The 21,354-nt window shown below is 40.0% G+C and overlaps 1 protein-coding gene across 2 annotated transcripts in view; it reads right to left on the bottom strand.

Moving 5' to 3' along the window:
• Positions 1–2,406: 2,406 nt before the first annotated feature.
• The window catches only part of CWF19L2 (CWF19 like cell cycle control factor 2), a 134,473-nt gene continuing 115,525 nt past the window's right edge, over positions 2,407–21,354 (bottom strand). For both annotated transcript variants that reach the window (XM_080815180.1, XM_080815181.1), the window contains exons 14-18: positions 20,418–20,534; positions 12,926–13,081; positions 10,361–10,441; positions 5,944–6,045; positions 2,407–3,073 (exon numbers count right to left, since the gene is read on the bottom strand). In XM_080815180.1, the coding sequence (XP_080671306.1) occupies positions 2,930–3,073; positions 5,944–6,045; positions 10,361–10,441; positions 12,926–13,081; positions 20,418–20,534 (600 nt within the window). In that variant the 3' untranslated portion in view covers positions 2,407–2,929. The remainder of the gene's footprint in view (positions 3,074–5,943; positions 6,046–10,360; positions 10,442–12,925; positions 13,082–20,417; positions 20,535–21,354) is intronic.

The following is a 21,354-nucleotide window of genomic DNA, read 5'->3' as shown; positions in this document are numbered from 1 at the left end:
AACCCTGAGACCATGACCTGAGCTGAAGGCAAACGCTTAATGACTGAGCCACCCAGGCGCCCCTATTTTCAACTTCCTGAGGAACCTCCCTACTGTTCTCCAGAGTGGCTGCACCAGCTTGCATTCCCACCAACAGTGTAAGAGGATCCCCTTTGTCCAGATCCTCACCTGACTTGTTAATTTTAGCCATTTTGACTGGTGTGAGGTGGTATCTCTCTGTGGTTTTGATTTGTATTTCCCTGATGCCGAGTGATGTGGGGCATTTTTTTCATCTGTCTGTTGGCCATTTGGATGTCTTCTTTGGAGAAGTGTCTGTTCATGTCTTCTGCCCATTTCTTGATCGGATTATTTGTTCTTTGGGTGTTGAGTTTGCTAAGTTCTTTATAGATTTTGGATACTCGCCCTTTATCTGATATATCATTTGCAAATATTTCCTCCCATTCTGTCCGTTGTCTTTTGGTTTTGTCGACAGTTTCCTTTGCTGTGCAGAAGCTCTTTATCTTGATGAAGTCCCAGAAGTTCATTTTCCCTTTCGTTTCCCTTGCCTTTGGAGATGTGTTTTGAAAGAAGTTGCTGCAGCTGAGGTCGAAGAGGTTGCTGCCTGTGTTTTCCTCATGGATTTTGATGGATTCCTGTCTCACACTGAGGTTTTTCATTCATTTGGAGTCTATTTTTGTGTGCGGTGTAAGGAAATGGTCCAGTTTCATTTTTCTGCATGTGGCTGTCCAATTTTCCCAACCCCATTTGTTGAAGAGACTGCCTTTCTTCCATTGGATGTTCTTTCTTGCTTTGTCGAAGATTAGTTGACCATACAAATGTAGTGATCTGAAGAGGCACATGAACCCCAATGTTTACAGCAGCAATGTCCACAGTAGCCAAACTATGGAAAGACCCCAGATGTCCATAGGCAGATGAATGGATAAAGAAGATGTGGTACATATATACAATGGAATACTATGCAGCCATCAAAAGAAATGAGATCTTGCCATTTGCAATGATGTGGATGGAACTAGAGGGTATTATATGCTGAGCGAAATAAGTCAGAAAAGACAATTTTCTTATGATCTCACTGATACGTGGAATTTAAAAACTGAGGGTTTTAGAAGAGAGGGGGGTGGGGAGATGGGTGAGCCCGGTGATGGGTATTAAGGAGAGTGCAGATTACATGAAGCACTGGATGTTTTACACAAACAATGAATCACGGAACACGTATGAAAAACTGTATGGTGACTAACATAATAAAAAAAATTTAAAAATCATGAAGTTTGTTTCTTTTAAATAAAATAAAAAAAAAAGAAACAATAGGATCATAGGGGGAGAGAGGAAAAAATGAAACAAGACAAACCAGAGAGGGAGACAAACTATAAGAGACTCTTAATCTCAGGAAATAAACTGAGGATTGCTGGGAGATGGGGGATAGGGAGAAGGTGGCTGGGTTATGGACATTGGGGAGGGTATGTGCTATGGTGAGTGCTGTGAACTGTGTAAGACTGATGAACCACAGACCTGTACACTAGGGGCAAATAATACATTATATGTTAATTAACTGAATTTAAATTAAAAAGCGGGGGAGAACTTCTCTTGTGCTGACATTATTTATGTACGTTTCTCCTTCTCCACTAGACTATACCATAAAGGAAGGGAAGTACTTTTCATTCCTGCGCTACCAGCACAAAACAAAGTGCCCTGCAAACAACTGTTAACTCACAGATTAAATAAATAAACCTTATACATTCCTCTAAGGCCCTGCAGTAAAGCTCAAGAATCTGGAAACAGCAGTAAAGACAACACTAGTAAGTACCTGATAATTATAATTAAATTCAACTTGCAAATATTGAGAAATGGAAACCATTAAACTTCAACTTACATGTGAAATTTTAAAACTACAGTTGGGACATAAACATTTTTTAACACACCCAGGAAAGAGCCTGATGCCAATGTTGAAAAGACCCACAGAGAGTTAGCATTTACTCCGCAGTACACACCACACTGATTCTAGGTCATCAACATTTCATGACCAGATGTCAACAGTCTGCTCCAAAACCCAGGATATTTGAAAACCAGTCACAACAGAAATATCTTCCATATTAAAAAAACAGGCACACTCTTACAGCATGGTCATATTTTATAAGTATATGGCTTCCTCCTGACACCAAGTGTGAGAACAAAGGAAAAATGAAGAAGCTCAGATCAAGTGCAGGGCAACAGACGGGGCTCTGGACATTTAGAATACTCTCGTTACTTACGATTTTGTAATAATACAACCCCAAAGTGACGGCTTGGCTTAAATTTTTAACTTTCAAAACCCAAACAATTGTGTTATTTGGAACAATTACCTTTTAAAATTCCCCAAATTCAAAGACGCTATTTAAAAATCCAGAAATAAAAACAAATCATGAACACATTATGCTTCACTGAATTCTTTATTATTCCTGGGACATTCTTTTTCCTTTAATAAAACAGAAGAGCCGTGACGACTGGTAGAAAAGTAAGAGCCTTTTTATAAGATGCCGTGAAAAGAAATAGCAATTACTACTGAATACGCCAATTTGGTTTAAAATATTCGAGAGAATTCAGACAATAGTCTTCACAACCTTGAAGTAGACCCACTTCCCTCTGAACCAATGATCTGCTACAACTCGCAGATAATCGTTCAGAAAAGTCTTTCCATATCTTCGACTGCACAGTTCAGAACAAAAGACGGAGCAGGTAGAGAAGAGGAATGTGGGCGGGGCCCCCTGCCCAGTCACTACAGTGCAGTCCGAGGGACAAGGCAGGCAGGAAACGCGACCCGGTGACGCGTGGGTGTCTGAGACCCAGCGCGCGACTTTCTCTCTCTCTGGCCGTAAGGTCAGTAGTGTAGTTAGAGACAATGGAAATGAAACTGAAAGGAATCTGAAGAAGAAATTTAAAAAATGAAAGGTATGACTCAACATTTTTTACTTTTGGTGAAGTCGAATGGTTTCCACCACTGAGCAAACTGCAGGGCTTTCTTCCTTTGATCCTCAAAGCTTTCCCGGATCCCTTTCCTCCAGAGTCTTGGTTCTATATCCAGCATCCCACCAATGATTTCCTTGTAAAGAATGAGAAAAATACAGACGCAGGTCTGAAAATGGAAGGAAACTATTTCTGTTTATTCTGCTACTAAACAGTAGTTCTCTGTGAGGATGTTCAAATTTTACATAAATATTAGTTTTAGATAAGAAAAAAAATATCTTATTTTCCAGTATGGAGGTTCCTCAAAAAGCTAAAAATAGAAATACCCTACAAACCAGCAATAGCACTACTAGGTATTTACCCAAAAGATACAAAATTACAGATTCAAAGGGGCACATGCACCCCGATGTTCACAGCAGCATTATCAACAGGAACCAAACTATGGAGGCAGCGCGCGTGCGCGCACACACACACACACACACACACACACACACACACACACACGAATATTACTCAGCCATAAAAAGAATGAAATCTTGCCACTCGCAACAACATGGATAGAACTGGAGAGTATAATGCTAAGGGAAATAAGTCAGTCAGAGAGGGACAAATACCGTACGATCTCACTCAGATGTGGAATTTAAGACACAAATGAACACGGGGGGGAAAACAGAGAAGTAAACCAAGAAACAGACTCTTAACTAGAAAGGACCAGCTTATGGGGAGGTGGCAGGGAGGTTTGGGAGACAGGTGATGGGGATGAAGGAGCGCACCTGTGGTGATGAGCAGCGGGCGTTGTATGCAGGTGCTGAGTCACTAAATTCTACAGCTGAAACTAATTTTGCACTGTATGTTAATTAGCTGGAATTTAAATAAAAACTTGGAGGAAAAAAATCCTCGTTTTCAATTAGTTCTAACGACGCAAACCGTCTAATTCTAGGAGTGCTAGCTGTGTCTCCCGTCACGTAATGTGTCCATTTTGTTTCCTGTTAGTACATCCACCAGAGAGGAGCACAGGGCAGAAAGAGAGGGTAGAATCTCCTTATTTTGGTCCTTCCGAACTGTTCTGGGAAAGGTGTGGGAAGAAGGTAACCAACACGCAGCAACTATGAACTGTGCTGTTGGACTGCAGGCCAAGCTCAGGCTCATGTTCTCTCTGCCACCCCGTATATTTATAAGCAAGTTTCTTCCACTATTTTTTTTAAAGATTTTATTTATTTATTTGAGAGAGAATGAGCATTAGAGGGGAGAAGGTCAGAGGGAGGAGCAGACTCCTCACGGAGCTGGGAGCCCGATGCGGAACCCGATCCCAGGACTCCGGGATCATGACCTGAGCTGAAGACAGTCGCTTAACCAACTGAGCCACCCAGGCGCCCTCTTCCACTATTAGCTGGAGATCTTTTATCAGGAAACAAAATCATACTTTAATACTAATCTAAATACACTAAGAATGAAAAATTATAAATCACCTTCATTTAAGAGTCACATTCCAAAGCGCTGTAAGAAATGGATTTTGATTAGTCTGCTTATTATCCTGCATGATTTCCTCATGATTCTCCTCCTGTGCTGTTAGCTACAGAAATAAAGGCGACTTAGGCTTGCGGGTATCCATGCACACAAGGGTATGGGGGAGACATGTAATGCATAGAGGGCAACACAGGAAAACGCTGGACTCACGGTTAAATTCTGCACGTTCGGTCTCCTACAGGGCTATGTGGTGAGATCTTGGACAACATCTTAACACTGTTTACCAGGAGGACCTACCGTGTTCAAGCAAGTACCAAGTACCGCAGGGGATACCAAGAGAACTGGCATACAGCTACGTGCCTTCCGAGAACTGAGCCCAGAACGTGGGGCTGAGGAAGAAAAGCTCAACTATGCACAGAACCGTCTTAGAAAGCAGATGAGGTAAACACCAAAGCAGACTATATGGAGACTCAAAAACAGAGGAGTCTATTTTTGGGTAATTCAGAAAAAGCTTCATGGAAAAGGGAACCTTCTTCACTGGCAAACAAACAAAGGGACCAGTGGAGACAATAATTTCTGGAAAACATGAGCAGAAAGGCCTGAGCTATACTTGATTAAAAAGGCACTTCTGGGGGCGCCTGGGTGGCTCAGTGGGTTAAACCTCTGCCTTCAGCTCAGGTCATGGTCTCAGGGTCCTGGGATCGAGCCCTGCGTCGGGCTCTCTGCTCAGCGGGGAGCCTACATCCCCCCTCCTCTCTGCCTGCCTCTCTGCCTACTTGTGATCTCTCTTGCTCTGTCAAATAAATAAATAAATCTTTAAAAAAAAAAAAAAGGCACTTCTGGAATTATGATTTGCTCAGACTGTATTACTCCTTCAGTGGTCACATGATCTTCATTCCAGTCCCTGATACAAACTTACACACTTCCCAGATACTCAGCAGGCCCTGAACGTAGGGGCTGCACCCCGCAGGGCACTGTGCCATGACGACAAGTACTGGCAGTCTAGAGCGACCCTCGCACACCGGCCCGGGCACCTGGGAACGGAGTGAGACGACGCGTATATTCTTCTCAGACCACGAGGTCCTTCGCTATGCACGAGGGGGTCGACTGCAACCACGAACGAGAGGAGCTTGCACCCCTGGTTCTGTCTGAAGCTCAGCCTCTTCATCCATAAGGTGACCAGAGCGACAGCAGCTCCAGAACGGAGTGCTCTGAACAGGACGTGGCTCACCCCCGGCTCGCTGTGAGCGTGGACGGTCATCACCCTTCCTGGCACAAGGCTGACTGGCTCCACAGGCAAGCAGCCACCAGCACTCCTGACCGTGTCCATAAATGTTGGATTGCCCAGTGACAATCCTGACTATTATGAATATTCTGGGATACTTTTCTTAATAGTTTCTAGCTTCTTCCTCTAAAAATTGGATGGAACAGTACTCACCATCTTCACTCTATATTGTGCTCAAAGTTTCGAGTTCCCTTTGAAAGCAAAGTGTTACCAAATTGCTAACCTCTGGAATTTTATCAAATCTGTGAGCATACCTTTCCAAAGTAATGAGGGAATTTGTGCTGATCTTCAATGACATGGGCAAACCCTCCTTGGAGGCCAAAATCCACAGCGAAGTAAGGTAAGCCTCTGGGTACCTAAACAAACAGATAAATCACACATGAGCACAGTCCGGCATCAGAAAGTTCCTGAGTCCCCTCTCCTGCTCTGAGACATGACAGTAATTAAACACCCCTCTAAGACAAATGCATATAATAAATTTCCAACTCTAGAAATACTTAGGCAATGACCTAACTCTCAAAGTGAAACATTTCATGTGGTAACCTTTCAGCCAGACAGCTCTTCACAACATCCAGCAATTATAATCAAAACCAACTATTTTCCTGTCTTTGGGGAAAACAGGAAAGAAAAGGTACCAATTTTTTCCTTAGACTACAAAGAGAATAAGGATATGGTTTTTTATATTTCCCTCACAAAGCAGAAGAGGGAGAGGCCTACCCATATACATAGAGCTTTGTTTATAATGAGACTTTACTACTACTGATTTACCAAAGATAAACTAAACCCAGATAATCACAATTTTTGATTAACTGAAAAAATGGGTTTAACAATAGTTCATCAACCTCATTTCAAAGTTTATCCAGGATTAACTATTATCTTTTCTTCTCTCCTTTCTATACACACACACACACACACTCAGAGTTTGAACTCTACCTTGATTGGAAAAAGTCCATAATTTCTGGCTTTATCAATTAAGTAGATCTGTGTCCTTGCAAGTTTTCCCTCCAAGTCCTAATTCTGTCACTACACATTATGCAAGTGGGTCGTGATCCTAGTGTACAGTCGGCACTTACTCATTTTGACACTGAATCACACATCTATTTAACTATATGTATTTTATATTGTGTCCTTGAGAAGGCATAACTTGGAAGGAGATAATATGGTATGGTGGAAAGACAGTGGTCATCATGAAATAATATAAAGCAGTTAAAAGTAGGGCTTAGAAAGAGTTGTTCATGTTATAAGAAAAGCATAAGAAAAAAAATCAGTTTACAAAATAGTATATAACATAAAATGCAGAGAAGTGGGTGGCTGTTTTGTGCTTTTGTATTTTTTTTTATTTTTACATTTTTAATATACGATAAACATGTATGACCTAGAGAAGAAAAAACAAAGTCAAAAGATAGTCAAGGAGTCGACCACAGCTCTGCTTCTTAGACCTCTGTAACCTCAGGCAAGTAATTTAATATTTCTGACTCTCATGACAACTGGAAGGATGAACTAGGAGAATGCACATAAACGGTCTAACCCAATGCATGGCAAAGAGAAGGTTCTTCAAACACTACAGCCTCTTCTGTCTTCCAAACAACAGTGCTTCGTCCAAACATGGTGGTCAAAGAAAAAAGGACCGAAGGCTCCGGGAGAATATTTCTGTCACCTGAAGAAGGCCCCTGCATGTGAATCAGGAGCGGGAATCGTACAATGATACAGACCTACATCAACTAACCGACAGTACTTCCAGGGAAAGAGAGAACTTGAGGAAGCGATCTGTGATGACACTGCCCATGCCTTCTGCTCGCATCACACTGTATTTGGCAGAATAATGGCCCTAAAATATGTCAGTGTTCTAATCCCCTATTTGCCATGAATAGGTCACCTCCTATGGCAGAGGGACTTCCTAGGTGCAGTCAACTTATGGATACTGAAAGGAGGAGATATCCTGAAATGGACCCACATGGGCCCAATGCAATCACAAGGATACTTGTAAGAAAGAGTCAGGAGAGTCACCGTCAGGGAAAGCCTGGAAAATCCCACACTGCTGGATTTGAAGATGAAGGTAGGAACCACATGTCATGCAATGTAGGAGGCTTCTAGGACCTGGAGAAGGGAAGGAAACGGATTCTTCCCTGTGGCTTCCAGAAGGAATGCAGGCCTGCTAACGCCTTGATTTCAGTCCCTAAATGTGCTTTTCAATTTGTTATTACAACATTAAACTTAAAATCATACTATTTAAAAGTTCAGGAAGAATTCACAGGAAATCTCAATAAAATAGCCTTGTGAAAAATGAATACTTTACTTGACACGTTAGTTAGGAACATGCAGCTGCTCTGCAACAAACACACAGATTTCCCTTGTTTGTTTCCATGAACTTCACACAAATTTCATGCAAGCAAAGAAATTAAGATCCAGAAAGGAAACAAAATGGGCATAAAAAGAAAGGCTATCCTCACCACATAAAAATATAAGTCAACAAAGAATCAGAATGAATTACCAGTATGTAAATCTCTGCTAGAAGCCAAGGATCTACTTGGGGGTGGGGGGGGTGGGGAACCACCCCACCCCATGAAGCAAGTAAACACTTATGAAACTACCAAGGACACAGAGCTTGAAAAATAAGTATAATGAGGTTCTTCCAGAATAAAAATAACATTAAAGTAAGTCAAGATTTTCACTTTGTGCTCAGAAACACTTTCATCATTTTCAAAAGACAGTGGAAAGCTTGTTAACTTAAAAAGTGACCTCCTTTGGAATTATTCCTAATACACAAGTTCTCTTCATAGCTCCATCCACATAATTGCCAAATCCTAAAGCTAAGAGGTCATCTGGCTCATTCCCTCTCTGCTGTGACTCTCGGATACTAGGTGGTGACTTAGAAAAGGCAGCTATTGGTATCTTTGCAAAGCTTTAAAGTAGAATGCACAACTACCATTCCTACAAAGACTGGTTTCTCATTTTCCATATTGGTTAAGTTAATATTAAAGCCCTCGAGGTATTTAACTCAAGTCCTATGCATGTTCTAATATCTAGAATAGGTACTAGATGGTTTACCAGTAAGAAAACTGCATATATAGAGTTACAAATAGAGAATAATATATTTCTTCTATAATTTCTACTTGGAAATATTTTCAAACACCATTAATATCCGTTTATAAAAGAATATTTAATGGCAATGGAGATGATGTGAGAAGTGAAAAACTCAGGCACAAGAGATATGCCTACGTTAGATACCTTTTTCTACAGAGTTACAGAAAACAAACAGAAGATGCTTGGGAGGAATGGTTTTTGTTTTGTTCTTAAATGTATTGTCTGGTCCAATTCAACAGCAAGTAGAGAGAAGAAGGCTGGAGACAATGTTTTACCTTTGAATTAAAACTATCTTCAGTAATACAATGAAATTTCAATCTTCTGACTAAGATACAATAAATGTAATAAGAAATCCTCAGTTAATTCATATCAGGAGTTCGGTTTTCCAAAAGGAGAAACAGAAGGAAAATAGGCTAGTGTCATCTACTAGAACACGGGTCAGCATATTTAAAAAAAAAACTTACTAAAGTTTTAATTTAGGGGCACCTGGGGGGCTCAGAGGGTTAAGCCTCTGCCTTAGGCACAGGTCATGATCTCAGGGTCCTGGGATCGAGCCCTGCATCGGGCTCTCTGCTCAGCATGGATCCTGCTTCCTCCCTTCTCTCTGCCTGCCTCTCTGCCTACTTGTGATCTCTCTCTGTCAAATAAATAAATAAAATCTTTAAAAAAAAGTTTTAATTTAAATAAAATATTCTGGACTTTGCAGATTATATGGTCTCTGCTGCAACTCTCAGCTCTGCTCTCGTGGCATGAAAGCTTCCAAAACAACACAGAACCAGGTGGTGCAGCTGTGCTCCAACACAACGTCATTCACACACTCAGCAGCAGGAGTGCCCCTCCCCCCCGCCCCGGACCCGAAGCACCCCCAGGGTCCGTGGTCCTCTCTGTTCTGTTCCATTGCGTATAGGAGTGCCTAGTAAATAGCTGTCACTCAACTAGCAACTGTACAATAAATAACTTCATGAACAGAAGAAGAACAAGGAATCCACAGTTCTGTTCTACTGCATTTATATTTCTAGAAAAGAGAGAGGTCATTGCAGGAGTATTTAACTCAAGCATAGAGTATCTAAGGGATGATCTAGCAAATCAAAACTAACTGGGAAACACGGTTCAGAAACTTCGCCAAAGAATAATGAAGCCATAATCTAACTCAACCACTGTTTTAGAGGAACCTAACAGGGAGTCTCTGTACAAGTGAAAAAAGAAAATGAAGAGGAGCCTGTAGGAGAATATTTCCCTCATTGTAATTCGAGCATCAAGAAGGATCCTCTCACACGTGTCCCACAAGGGCTGCGAAGCCCAGGACGGGAGGTCCTGCGGCTGAATGTGATGCTGTCATCGCCAGTTACAGGCACTACATGGGCACAGGGCCAGGAGGTCAGGAACACACCGTCACAGAAACATCTGAACAAATGAGCATTTGCTAGACCAAGCAGGATGAAAATAATCTCTTATTCATAGAACTCCTTCACCTTTGGTCACTCAGCCAAATGGTCTCTTTCTCAAACAAGATGTGAAAATCAATGAAGATCCTAAGTACCAGGATCATTTCTTATACAAGGTGGGGGGAGGGGGAGAGACACTTACAGACTTTCTGATGTCTTTTGAAGAGAGATCGATCAATTTCTTATTCATAGACCATTCTTCGTCAGACTCCATTATGGCTTTCTAAGAAAAAGACATTTATCAATGAAAAAGTAGTTTGTAAGCAAATACAAAGAGAGAGTTTAAAAATAAAGTAATACAGTGAATTAATCAGAGAATATTATAACGGTAGTTCATTATTTTGAATGGTTAAGGCTTTCATTTGTTATTTAAAATTGGACCTTCTTGGGGCACCTGGTGGCTCAGTGGGTTAAAGCCTCTGCCTTCGGCTCAGGTCATGATCTCAGGGTCCTGGGATCGAGCCCCGCATCGGGCTCTCTGGTCAGTGGGGAGCCTGCTTCCCCCTCTCTCTGTCTCTGCCTGCCTCTCTGCCTACTTGTGATCTTGGTCTGTCAAATAAGTAAATAAAATCTTAAGAAAATAAAATAAAATAAAATTGGACCGTCTTCATTTTTTTAAAAAGTCCTATCTTTAGCCAAGATAATATTTTACTTATTCTTAATTCTTGTACTAACTTCAAGCCCAACTTTACATGACCAACACAATCCTTAATAAGACTAAGCAGTTTAATATTGAACATAAGTTTGCAAATATTAAAGTTCACAACTTCCTTAGCTCATTCATAAAAATCTATTCAAATAAACTTGTTTAGTTTGACTGCCCTTTTCCAAATATCAAGAGTGATTTATACGCAACCAAGCACTTGAACTATCTCTGGCCCTATAACAAAGAAGTAAAAATGCAGGGAAAGAAAAAAATACACAGAAATGGCATTATAAGACTTTCTAGGCTAAGCAATAGAACTAGTATTTATGGTAAAGAAATATTTAATAGAAAAGCCAGGATAATGAGTACAAAATACTCTCATTTTTGTACAGTTATCATTATTAATGAAGCAAATCTTAAACCTACAATTAACATTCAAATAAGCCCAATTTAAAAACATCAGCTATACTGCTGTTCCATATTTAACAGGCATGGGCTAGTGCTTGTGTTGACACTAGAAGGTAGCATATTCAATATAAAACTGAAGCCAGATCAAGTAAATGCATCTTTACTCATCAGGCAGGAGGTTCAGTGTAGAAGTGACCCAGCCTCCTACTGACTGATGACATCTATGTCACCCAACAGGAGCTGACAGTGGCTGTTTCACATCCTGCCCTATTACCTCAATGCCGACAGTCACAATCACCTAAGACTCTCCTGAGGAAGGACCAAAAAAAAAAAATTTTTTTTTTTAAAGAAAAGTATAATAACCTCTTTCCCACCTGATTCTTTTTAACATAGAACTAGCCTGGGTTTGGGGATTATCCAGCTCATTCTATTTTAACAGTATAATCCTTAAAATCCAAGAGTCAGTTGTTTTTAAAAACTCTAGAGAGGGGTACCTGGGTGGCTCAGTCAGTTAAGTGTCCAACTCTTGATCTCAGCTCAGGTCTTGAACTTGAGGTCATGAGTTCAAGCCCCACATTGGGCTCCACGCTAAGTGTGGAGCCGACTTGAAAAAATATCTTGGGGAACCTGGGTGGCTCAGTCGCTTAGGCAGCTGACTCTTGATTTCGGCTCAGGTTATATCTCGGTGTCCTGGGATCAAGCCCTGTGTCAGGCTCTGTGCTCAGCGGGAAGTCTGCTTGACGATTCTTTCTCCCTCTCCCCCTCTCATGCATGCATGCATCCTCTCTCTCTCAAGTAAATAAATAAATCTTAGAAAAAATATCTACAGAGAAAGTAGACTTTCATTGTCTCATTAACCTTAATACGTCTTATAATCTTTCTTATTGGGATGTACAGTCCATATTAATGAACATGACCATCCTGTGTTGTCTAAATGTTGCATTGGAAAGTCTTTCTATAGCACTTCACAAACATGACCTCCTTTGTTCACTGCACATGTTACTAATTCACACATGGCTCTATACATAAGCATTTATGCTAGTCTGTAAGTCACACTGCATTCAGCTCAGTAGCAAACCATGCTATTCAGTAAAAGCTGCCTGAATATTACAATGACACTTGACTGATTAAAAACTCTAGTAACTACATGTCCAAAAAATGTACGTCAAGGTTGGACACTGGTTTCTTCCGACAAATAGCACAATGAGGTATTAAATACTAAAACAGCAGTAACTTATCTCAGCAATTGTAACCTGTACTATTTGTATATAACTATTGTTAGGTCTTCTGAATTTCAGTAGGTTTTCTAGAATTAGGACTATAATTTTGACTTGAAAGTACTTCAACTTCAAGTTTTCAGGGAAAACCCTGATTTTTCATTTGAGAAATGAGAAATTAAAATAGAAACTATAAATGACCATTTGACAGTTTATTCATACTTATAAATAAGCACACTTTTTAAAGGTCAAAGTTCTAAATATCTCTCCAAAGAATTTTGTAATACAGCAGAATTTTTTTTTGTGCTTGACTTCATTTCCTTAGATGGAATTTGATATAAGTATGTAAGAAAAAAAATTCAAGGAAAAAGGTAACCCTATTCGTAAAACATCAAGGTAGTAGAAAAGTATGCATGCAAAGACCATCCCCAAATACCTTAAAATAGATGGGAGCCATCTCGCCCACTTCCTTCGGAAGAGGAATGCACTCATAAACCATATGACAATGCTTCTTCATGCCCATGTATGTTTCCAAAAAGATGCAGTCCAGTCCTTTATCTTCAAACATCTTTACCAATGATTTTCTGAACATCTGAAGGAAGGAACATGGCTAGGTAAATAAAGCACTTGAAAAAAATACAAACTATGAAAACAGTAAAAAGTAAACTCAATCCCTTTAAAATAAAAAATAAGTAGCAAACAACAGTTAAATTCTGTACTGTTACCTTATAGTTACTTTACTTTCTAAATCTACTACATAATTTCACATATTTAAGCAACATTTCTTTAAAAATTGGAACTACTCCGCACAGTTTTATGTATATATTGGAAATGGTTCCAATAAACTAAAATAAGTAAAGGAAGAGAGAAAAACAAACTCAAGTAGTAAAATATGCGGAACTGACAGTAAAATCAGAGGAAAACATCCACAAGCCAAAAAAGGTCCTCCTAGAAGGTAGGCGTGGAATTTCCTGCCAATTGTCTCCCTGGGCTCACAGCATCTCTCTCTGCTGGTTCCCATGTATGTCTGCCGACCCTTCACCGGTAACCTTGCGCATTCAAGTGGTCCCCTACTTTCACGGAGAATCGTGTCCTAGCAACTGTATGAAAGTCAAACATGCTAAAGTTGAAAAGTAAGAGTGTTTTCTTTTCCCAAAGAACTCAACATTGTTATAACACCCCTCCTTCTTGCTATCTTCTACTTGCTTATTTCCTTACTTATTTCACACTCGTAGGCCTGGGGGACAGTTGTTTGTGGAGCTCAGACGTGCAGTCTGGGATGTCCACACGGATTCAAGGGACAGCCTGTGTAGAGCAGGATGAAGCCAGGGGTTTCAGCGGGGGAAGAAAGGGGGCCAGGCTGAAGACTAGGAGCCAGAAGCCAACTCCCCACCACCACCAGGGTGTCTAAGAATCCTAAACTCAAACGTGGCCTTGTGGAGTGTCATATGTTTGTAAAGTGCTACTATATTTGCCTAAGGAGGAGGAAGAAGCATTTTTTACTTAGATTTGTGAGCTGATTTATAACTTTCAAATATTTAAAATGTTTAAATTATGATTGTAGATCACATTGAAGAAAATACAGAGAGATCCCATATACCTTTAACCCAGTTTCCCCCAATGGTAACACATTACAAAACCGCAGTCCAGTATCACAACCAGGGTATCGATGTGGATACAGTCAAGAGACAGAGCAACTCCAGCCCCGTGAGGATCCCTCCCACCACCTACTCACAGCCACATTCTCTCCCATCACAGCAGCCGCCGCCAGTGGGCTCTCTGCTTCTGTAACCCTAGCATTTCCAGTGTTCTATAAATGCAATCACAACATCTTTTGAGGTCGCTTTTCTTCACTCAGCATGACTCCCCAGAGATTCAACCAGGCTGTCACTCAGACACTGTCCGGGACGGCCACGTGGAGACGGGTCCCCACCCAGCCTCCACTGACACCCGGAACAGTGAGAGGCGACTGTTTATGGCTGCATAGGGGACGGGGGTTCTGGGATTCTGCCAGGTCTCCCGTAATCACTTATTACTGATCATTCATTGTTTTTCTGTTTTATATTCATTTTATAAAATAAGCAAGTAGGAAAAAAAAGAAATCAAGTAACTGTAACTTGATGTCAACTAGAAAGACACCTAGTAAGCAACGGATACAGGATCTGCTCTTTGTTTCTGACCACAGCTACAGAGAAGTTCAACACAGTCTCTTTACTGTAGACACTCCATTTGCTGGTAAACCCCAAAGCCTTGGCTAATAGCCTACGGGGTTGTAGACTTTCCACCTATAATCTCATTATAAGGTGACCATGAGATAAATCATTATAAATGATTAAAGATGATTGTTTCCCCTTTTAAAAATTCTCCTACGTGGGACGGCTGGGTGGCTCAGTTGGTTAAGCAGCTGCCTTCGGCTCAGGTCATGATCCCAGCAACCTGGGATCGAGTCCCACATCGGGCTCCTTGCTCGGCAGGGAGCCTGCTTTCACCCTCTGCCTCTGCCTGCCACTCTGTCTGCCTGTGCTTGCTCTCTCTCTCTCTCTCTCACTAATAAATAAATTAAAAAAAATTTAAAAAAAAATTCTCCTACGTTGGTACTAGATAAAATTATATTAATGGAGACATTGCACACACAACTGAGGTTAAAGTATGATAAAAAGTAATAAAATATAAACTACTGACCTGGATATCTACATGGTAAAATTAATCATTCAAGTTTTGCAGTTGCCAAAGCTCTAATTTGATTTCTGCAGATTAAAAAAAACCCTTCTCCCAAAAGCTGTTTTCATTAAACTATTTAACTTTACTCTTCCTGGGCGAAAAAAAAAAGACGACTAAATTTCCCAGCCTCTCTGGGACTTGGGTGGGGACATATTTAATTCCGGGCAATGGAATGCATACAGAAATGGTAGTGCCACTTTTGTGACAAGTGGCTTATGTGTCACTTGAAACCGTTAAGGGGTAGTGTGCCTTTGTATTCATTTTCTTTCATCCAAGGGGCGGAAAGAGAAGGACTCCACCACAGGAGAGCCTTATCATGGAAGGAGTGTGGATACCTGACTGACTGTCTACAGGCAATCTGCCTTGGAGAACTGCCCAACCCACACTGGAAAGAACATAAGAAATTAATTTTTGGGGCACCTGGGTGGCTCAGTCGGTTGGGCATCTGCCTTCGGCTCCGGTGATGATCTCAGGGTCCCGGGATCGAGCTCTGCATTGGGCTCCCTGCTTAGCAGGAAGTCTGCTGGGTGGGAGGATGCTCTCCCCCCCTGCCCCTCCACCCTGTGTTCGCGTACTCTCTCTCTCTCTCTCTTTCTCAAATAAAAAATTCTTAAAAGAAAGAAAGAAATGCACCCTTGCTGTCTCCGGCACTGTGAATTAGGTTTTGTTTGCAACAGCAGTGAAGAACGGTAAGACAGGCAATCTGCATACATCGGTGATGGGACCGAAACCGTGGAAGAACCAGGAAGTGACGACCGTTAACCACATTCTTCCCTCCACTCAACTGTATGTCCCAACGGTTACCTTCATAGGCCTTGTATCACATGCACAAAAAAAATTAAAACACAAAACCTAATGGGAAAATACAACTGGTTCTATAACATAGGTTTTTAGATTGTCTCTATTTTGTTAACTGTTACTATGTTTCTGAATTTTTTTTTTTTTAAGATTTTATTTATTTATTTGTCAGAGAGAGGAGCGAGAGTGAGCACAAGCAGACAGGGAGGCAGGCAGAGGCAGAGGGAGAAGCAGGCTCCCTGCCGAGCAAGGAGCCTGATGCGGGACTCAATCCCAGGGCGCCGGGATCATGACCTGAGCTGAAGGCAGCCACTTAACCAACTGAGCCACCCAGGCGTCCCTATGTTTCTGAATTCTTATTATGAATATATTCAATTAATTGTTATTTATTTCATTACCAAGTTTTGTGGTAAGATAATCTTACATGTTAGAAAAAGGAAAATTGGGGCGCCTGGGTGGCTCAGGTCATGAACCAAGGCCCTGGGATCAAGCCCAGCGTTGGCTCCCTGCTCAGCAGGGAGTCTTGCTTCTCTCTCTCCCTCTGCCCCCACGCCGCTTATGCTCTCAATCTCTCTCTAATAAATAAATAAAACTTTCAAAAAAAAGAAAAAAAAGACAAAGGGAAATCACCACTAGAGTAGAACTACATATTTTAAAACTAAGCTTTTTTGAAGAAGGTAGAAAATGGATTAAAAGCAGTAGCAGCAACAATGTTTGCTCACAGCCCTTTCCTGCTTTAACTGTTTGGATGCTCGTTCTGGATACTCTCTGGATAACAGTGAAGAAGATAGACTCCAGAGGCTATGAATTAAAAAGGAAAACTCAAAAGACCTAAGTTAGCACTGATACAAGAATTGCTCAGTATTATATATAAACATCATGTAAACAGTTTCGAGGAGGACACACACACACACACACACACACACACTGAAGTACTTCTCTCTGCATATAAAACCTTTAATTTAAAAATATGAGTTTAACGACATAATCTGAGGTTATCCACTCCTCTAAAGGAGGATTTCCCCAAAGCTCAATATACCACATACACTACACATGTTGAAATAATATTCATTCCTTAAGTTCATGACAACCAAACATTGAAGAAACTTTTAGTTCATTATTACAAGATACCAAAACTATTTTATGCTTCAGAGAAATACAGCTACTCCTTGTTATAGGGATGACATAAACTTCCCATATTTCTAGTAGGAAAAAACTCTATCTATTGGGTAATCACTATTTTCCACATTTCTAAACTGTGACTATTCACCCAAGTGCCATTTCTCATTTAGTTAAACACATCTGGACTAAAATATCTTACAATATATTTTAAGTAAACTATACTACAGAGTGTTGCAATTCTTACTTTGTATAAGGTTCACATTACAACAATTCAGGTAAATATAAGTACAAAATTTTGAAATGAAAATTATTTTACTTAAAAATATCAAAGCTATTTAGAATTGATCATGTAATATTAATACTATAATTTATTCAAGTTTTCTAAATAGAACATGTCTAAAGATAAAGTTATTCCAAGATAAATATTATGAGATAGCATACAACATATATATTTAACTCTATAACCTTCACGGAGCAACCACTCAAAAATGACATTGAAGTAATTTTTAAAACAGTCCAAACTTACGAGAACAGAAAGAATGAGAGAAGATTCACCAAAAATCAGATCACCCCAAAATATCTAACCTAGACGCTGGAAAGCTGGTTCACCCTGGGTGGTGTGTGGTGCGGGGGCTGGTTAGCAGGGAGAGTACAGACGAGGAGGCCACGCTGCACTGCAGAAGCCTCAGAAGGCTCAGGAATTGGCAGCACCAAGTAGCACCAAGTAGCTGCAGAAGCAGAGTGAAGGTGTAGCAAAACGCAAACAGCATGGATGAAAGTCTTTGAAAAAAAGTGATTAACACACCACTATCTTCCTGGACACTGGCAGAACACTACAAGGTTATTCTTTGGAGAAGGTACACAATAAGGTTGCTGGGCTGGGAAAACCCAACACAGCTGGAGTGTACAGACTGAAAACAGGGGCATTACAGGAGATGTTACTTGGGGTTCAAATTCTACCACCCCAGCCTTCTTCCCCAACTCAGCTGCCAGAACACTAGCAGGCTGTTTGGGCTGCACTTGCTAAGAGCCAGAGACAGTGATCTCTGGGAAGTCGGTTCGCCCCATGAAAGACACCTAACGGTCCAGTACTGGAGGTTTCCCAGTGAAATGGCCCCATCACACCTTTCCACAGTGAGGTCCACTGTACATAGTGATCTCACCACCACACCGCTCATCTGGGGGACTTAAAAAACGGGCCTACGGTGTCTGACTGTAACACAGGCTCAAACATACCTGTCAGACTGGTAAGAATAACTTTAAAGGGGACCTAGGTTTCACTCTACATATTTAATGAAACTAAAAAATTGGCTCTTATTCAGTCAGAATCTGTGATTATTCCCACATGCTGTGCTGAAACTTATCTTTGCATTTTTTATTAAATAAGATCTGAAATTAAACTTAAATGTTACTAGAGGATGGAACTAAAAATCACCTGAAAGAAGTTGCTCCTTCATTTGTAAACCTTATTTTTTCCTAAGTCAAATAATTTTTGTTATATATTCTCTAAAAGGGTAGAATAACCATAGGATACTTAACAGACTTAATTAATCTTAAAATTTTTTAAAGATATTTTATTTTTAAGGAATCTCTCACTCAGTGTGGGGCTTGAACTCAAAACCCCAAGATCAAGAGTCACAAACTCCACTGACAGAAGCCAGTCAGGTGCCCCAATTTGAATTTTTATAGATATTTTTATACATATTTGAAAATAAGAACAAAGAAACTACATTTCTTTAAATAAGCTCGAATCAGATACTTTATTTGCTCACTATCTTATACTAATTTATAACTGGTAAGAATTTCTTCTTTTATCACAAGAAAAGAACCATAATGCTGTTATTTGTATTAAAGAACTTGGCTTTTACTCCCTCGTTCAATTTTCCATAATGCATATGGCCCACAAAATCCACTAAATTATAATGTCACCTGTATAAGAATATACCATACCTTTGGGCAGAATTAATGATTTTATGCACGCATTTCTCGTAACACCTGGATTATCTTATATTTCTGTACTCAATAACTACTGAACTGAATAAATTTCTTCTTTACCCACCTCAATGTTTTCCATCAAGTAGCTTAATTTCTTACAGAAATATAAAACACACAGACTAGATTCCTGTATTACTTAAAATCTTTTTGGCACTGCATTTTGCTCTAAGTTAAATCAGTTTAGCATGTATAAATTTTTTAAAGACATTCCAGAAAAGTCGCAAAATAATCCTGAACACCAAATTTGCATACTTTCCACTTTAAATTATTTACTGCATTGGCATCCATCACTAGAAAAAAAAAATTTTTCACATCAAATATATTTGTCCACATTCTCACCCATACTTGGCCACAGATGCATTAAAACAGTTTTCCCTTCACCTTTCACAGCATAAACTTAAAAGGAGTAAGAGACTGAATTTCATAATAGGCAGTCAAAATATCACCTCTTTCAGCATTGTGAGCATGACACAAAGACAAAGTATACAGTCTCTTCTGAAGTCTTACAATTTTCACAGTTTCTAACTAAGGGTCCCTCTAACCCCTGTTCAACTGTCAAGTATTAGAAAAACAAAGAGTTTTCTTTCTTTTCTTTTTTGGTCATTATGAGGTCTTGAAAAAACTCAGGAGCAATTTCACCCATGTTGTGCCTTTCAGTTTCTTACAGAATCAGACACACACACACACACAATCCCTGAATTCAAAAGCTGGGCCAGGTTATAAAGGGAAAAGTGTAGCAATAAAGGCTGACAGCAAAAATCACAAAAGCAAAGGCCAGTTCCATTACAGGAAAATATGGCCAATGCTGAATATGAACCTCTGACTTCCAAAATTTATTTTTATTATCTGAAAATATCTTTTCTTGTGGCTATAATCTATCAGCTCACTGTGCTAAGAATCATCATCTCATGTTCCACAAAAGCCTGGATTAGAAATCTTACCTTGATATTTTTAAGTAAAAATACTAATTCATCACGGTTTATTTAGTACACAGAAACTTTCAGTTGTATCCCTGAAACTAATATGTTAAACATCAATCATATCTCAATAAAAAAAAATTTTAGAAAAGCTTTCAAAACATGGAGTACAAAAGGGAAATAAAATTAAAAGGTAGTGAGTGGTGAAAGCACCATGGCCCACAGGTATACATAACTAGGGAAATGTGTACGAGTGTGTAAAAATTCAGAAAGGAAAATCACTGGACGAAGGTCTAGAAAACCCACTGGAATTTATAACAGCAGTCTGTAGAGATTGCTCATGAGCATTCCTAGGATGAACGTGATTAGGCTGACCTGAATTTCCTCCCAGACGTCTTCATCCAATAAGGTAGCTGCTCTGTGATGCTGCAGAGGGACGACGAGGCAGTGGCCCTCGGTGAGAGACCGGAAGCTGGGCAAACATAAATACACCTAGGGGGAAAACATGGCAAAGTGAAACGTTACCGTACGGACTCTCCGTTGTGACAAATGAGCCCTGGGAAACACGGTTAACGTTTCATAAGGTCTACTTGTTTACGAGCAATGCATTTGCTTTTAATGTATTTTCTTTCAATGTTTTTAAAGATAGCAGACATTTTCCTAAAACTTTTAAAGGCCATGAAGACAGATTTTAACAAACGGAAATTTACAGCACAAGTCTCAATTTTAACTGTTATACGGATATCGGAGATTGAGTTTACCCAAGGGCAAAATGAATGGCACTTTAGCCTTGATGTGAGAAAGCTTTTTGCTTCTTGAAACAACACAGTTTTTGGCAAGAATGAAAAAATATGTGGGGTGGTGATGACAGAGAAGTCTAACTGGTTCCTATTAACAAGGCAGTCCTTCTCTCACTGGCTAAGCAAAGAGAATTAATTCAACTAAGACAGAAAGGAAATGTGCTCTGAAGGGCTTCACTGCTCTGTTAAGTTCTATCTACTTAAATACATGTATTACCTACAAACTGGTGCTGTTTTTTCACTACACACAAACTGTCTTTAACAAAACAAAAAGGTCAGTTAGTATGTATGCAGTGAGCAGTGCTCATGAGGAACATAAATAATACTCTGCAAAGGGGCTCGGTCTTACTTTCTATTATTTTTTGCTTGGTTTTGGCGAGAAATGTTTTATATAGCAGACAATATTATTTAACAAAATAATGCAAAACTAAAGCTTTGCTGAGAGGACAAAGTAGGAGTGGATACAGAAATATATCTAAATTGATAGTAAAACCATAACCACATTCAAAATT

The sequence above is a fragment of the Martes martes genome (assembly GCF_963455335.1).
Source record: "Martes martes genome assembly, chromosome: 10".
NCBI classification, from domain to species: Eukaryota; Metazoa; Chordata; class Mammalia; order Carnivora; family Mustelidae; genus Martes; species Martes martes.
The sequence above is the reverse complement of the archived record's forward strand: the minus strand, read 5'-3'. Positions and strand labels throughout refer to the sequence as shown.